The sequence below is a fragment of the Trachymyrmex septentrionalis genome, unplaced genomic scaffold (genome assembly GCF_001594115.1).
Source record: "Trachymyrmex septentrionalis isolate Tsep2-gDNA-1 unplaced genomic scaffold, Tsep1.0 scaffold52, whole genome shotgun sequence".
Lineage (NCBI taxonomy): Eukaryota > Metazoa > Arthropoda > Insecta > Hymenoptera > Formicidae > Trachymyrmex > Trachymyrmex septentrionalis.
The window spans coordinates 581,800-584,518 of NW_017305694.1; the positions used below are offsets into that span (position 1 = coordinate 581,800).

The following is a 2,719-nucleotide window of genomic DNA, read 5'->3' on the forward strand; positions in this document are numbered from 1 at the left end:
TAGTCTAAAGGCTTAGGACGCTCGCACGGAATGTAAGAGATCCGGGTTCGACTCCCGGCCGAGGAAATATTTTTCGCAATAAGTTTATTACAGTTTTTTAAGATTTGGGAAATTTTCGGGGGATTATTTATTTCAGATTGATTGTGTGAATCCGATAATTTCATCGGTTCGCAATTTATTTCTGAAAATTAATTCAATTTAAATGAGTGTATATTATATAGTAGTTCAACATCTCTTAACACTCGGACCGGTAAGGCGCTTCGTATTTCAAGTTTTAATATAAACGGTCTCGTTTCCAATCATATTGTTTATAATTATTATATTGATGTACGTGTTAGTTCGTATTTATTAGGATACATTAAGTCTATTTCTTTATTCCCGCATTAGACTACACTTTCTGGATTTTCTTTCTCTCTTTTGCTAAAAAATATCAAATATATGTCTATTCCATTTTAAGTTCCACAAAAGTGTGTATACTAGTTCAATTACACAAAACTGTTACAAAAGAGTTATAAAAAAAAAGACTTTTGACACTTTGGATTTCCCTTAGATTTGTAATCAATGCGCTACATATATGTATTTTTTTTTTCTAGTTACTTTGCGGCTGCCAAAATGCCATTCAAGTTCCATTTGAAAAAGAGCAGACAGTATAATGTCGTGTCCAAGAATCAGTACGTAATCTGTGTCGAATTGTTAGATGCCACTTCTATAGAATGCACTCTCAGCATCGACAGCGTTGGCCAGGAGTGTCTGGACAATGTGATGCAACGTTTGGGATTAGGGCAACCAGAGTTTTTTAGCTTACGCTATGTTTGCCGCAGTACATCATCACTTCGATGGATAGACATGGACAAACCTTTAAAGAGGCAGCTTGAAAAAGATGCTAAAAGCTTTACGCTTTACTTAAGAGTTATGTACTATATAGTGGACGTACAACTCATTCAAGATGAGATGACAAGGTTGACTTAATTCGCTTAAGTGATATAAGGTCTGTTCTTTTTAGTTCAACTTGCACAGTGTATCTTTTCTTGTTTTCTCTTCAAATTGAGAAAAGAAGAAAAGAGGAAATATGAGTCTTACAAAAAATTAAAAATAACAGACCTATAAGTTTCTTAAAAAATATAATTTTACGTGTTTCTTCTCTTTTCCCTTCCACAGATATCATTATTATCTTCAACTGAAGAATGATGTGCTAGAAAACAAAGTACATTGTAATTACAGACAGGCTTGTGTGTTGGCAAGCTATTCTATGCAAGCTGAATTTGGAAATTATAGTCCAGAGAGACACACAATCGAATATCTCCAACAATGCACTTTCTTCCCAAATGTAACACCAATTTTCATAATTAAATTATTCTAATTGCAAATGTCATATAAATCTAAATCCGGGTTCTATTTAAATTTCTCTTTAGGACGTAAACAAAACGGATCCAAATGGACAAGAATCTCTTTTATATACAGCAATATGTCAATATAAAGGTTTTGTCAATATGACACAAGCTACTGCAGAAGAATTATATATCTCGATTGCCATGCAACTGGAAGGATATGGCACTGAAACTTTTCCTGCCAAGGTATAAATAGCGCGATAAATTAATTAATTTTTGTTGCTTCAATTATGCTGTAATTATGGAATATTTTAGGATACCAGTAACAACAAAGTTATACTTGGAATTTCCATTAATGGAATTATGGTGGCCTATCCTAATACTCAAACAACGCAATTTTATAGGTTAATTTACTTTTTATTTTATATATGTGACTTTAGGTCTGTTCTTTTCAGCTGAATTTCTTGCATGTTCATCTTTTCTCTTTTTCTTTCCACGTTGGAAAAAAAGAGGAGATAAATAGTGCAAAAAATTCAGCTTTTTTTAAAAAGGACTTTTTATACGCACTAAATTATTACAGCATATTAAATAAATAATTTATGATTTGCAGATGGAAAGATATCAGTAATGTCATAAATCAAAAAAAGACGTTTAGAATAGAGTGCAAATGTGAAGAAGCAAAGCAATTTGTATTTACCGAGTCGCGAGATGCAAAATACATATGGAGATTATGTATAGCCCAACATTTATTTTATATACAGTATCAAGAACGCCGTCCACAAGAAAGATCTAGTGGCTGCTGTGTGCGTAAATTAACATTTGATTAATTACATTGAAACATGCGTACAGAATTTTATATAATTGTAGGCATTAATATGTTGTTACAGGATAATGATACAAACGATTCTAGTGAGCAAGCAGTATCCGTGAATTCGGATAACAGGACCTCGGACACACATACACGGTGGACAAGTTACAACGATCTTTCAATACCATCACCGTGTCCTGTTGTATCCATTTCGTCAACCGATATAAATAGTTTGCGCGCGTTATTACCATCATATAGACCGGCACCTGATTACGAAACGGCAGTCCAAATGAAATATAATAGTGGAAACGCTTCTCAGCCGTATTATGCGAATCAGTCAGCAATAGTTGGTTCAGATATTTCGTGCCTGCTAGGTGTAAACCGCAATAGATATTAAATTTAATAAGATACCTGATAAAGTTCTATTGAAATATTTGTGATATAAAAATTTGAACATGCAAAAGAGATTATATATTATATATAATTCATATATATTTGCAAATAAAATATTTATAAATTATATTAAATATATTAAATATATTAAAATATAACATTTACATTAAATTAGGAATTAATACTCTAT

General features: G+C 32.1%; 1 protein-coding gene across 2 annotated transcripts in view; it reads left to right on the forward strand.

Moving 5' to 3' along the window:
* LOC108751814 (tyrosine-protein phosphatase non-receptor type 21-like) overlaps window positions 1-2,571 on the forward strand; it is a 3,902-nt gene extending 1,331 nt beyond the window's left edge. Inside the window, exons 2-7 of one of the 2 annotated variants that reach the window (XM_018492231.1) lie at window positions 594-959; window positions 1,159-1,327; window positions 1,413-1,574; window positions 1,644-1,732; window positions 1,939-2,131; window positions 2,216-2,571. In XM_018492231.1, the coding sequence (XP_018347733.1) occupies window positions 613-959; window positions 1,159-1,327; window positions 1,413-1,574; window positions 1,644-1,732; window positions 1,939-2,131; window positions 2,216-2,533 (1,278 nt within the window). In that variant the 5' untranslated portion in view covers window positions 594-612 and the 3' untranslated portion in view covers window positions 2,534-2,571. The remainder of the gene's footprint in view (window positions 1-593; window positions 960-1,158; window positions 1,328-1,412; window positions 1,575-1,643; window positions 1,733-1,938; window positions 2,132-2,215) is intronic. The other variant, XM_018492232.1, reaches the window with a different exon arrangement.
* Window positions 2,572-2,719: the final 148 nt, after the last annotated feature.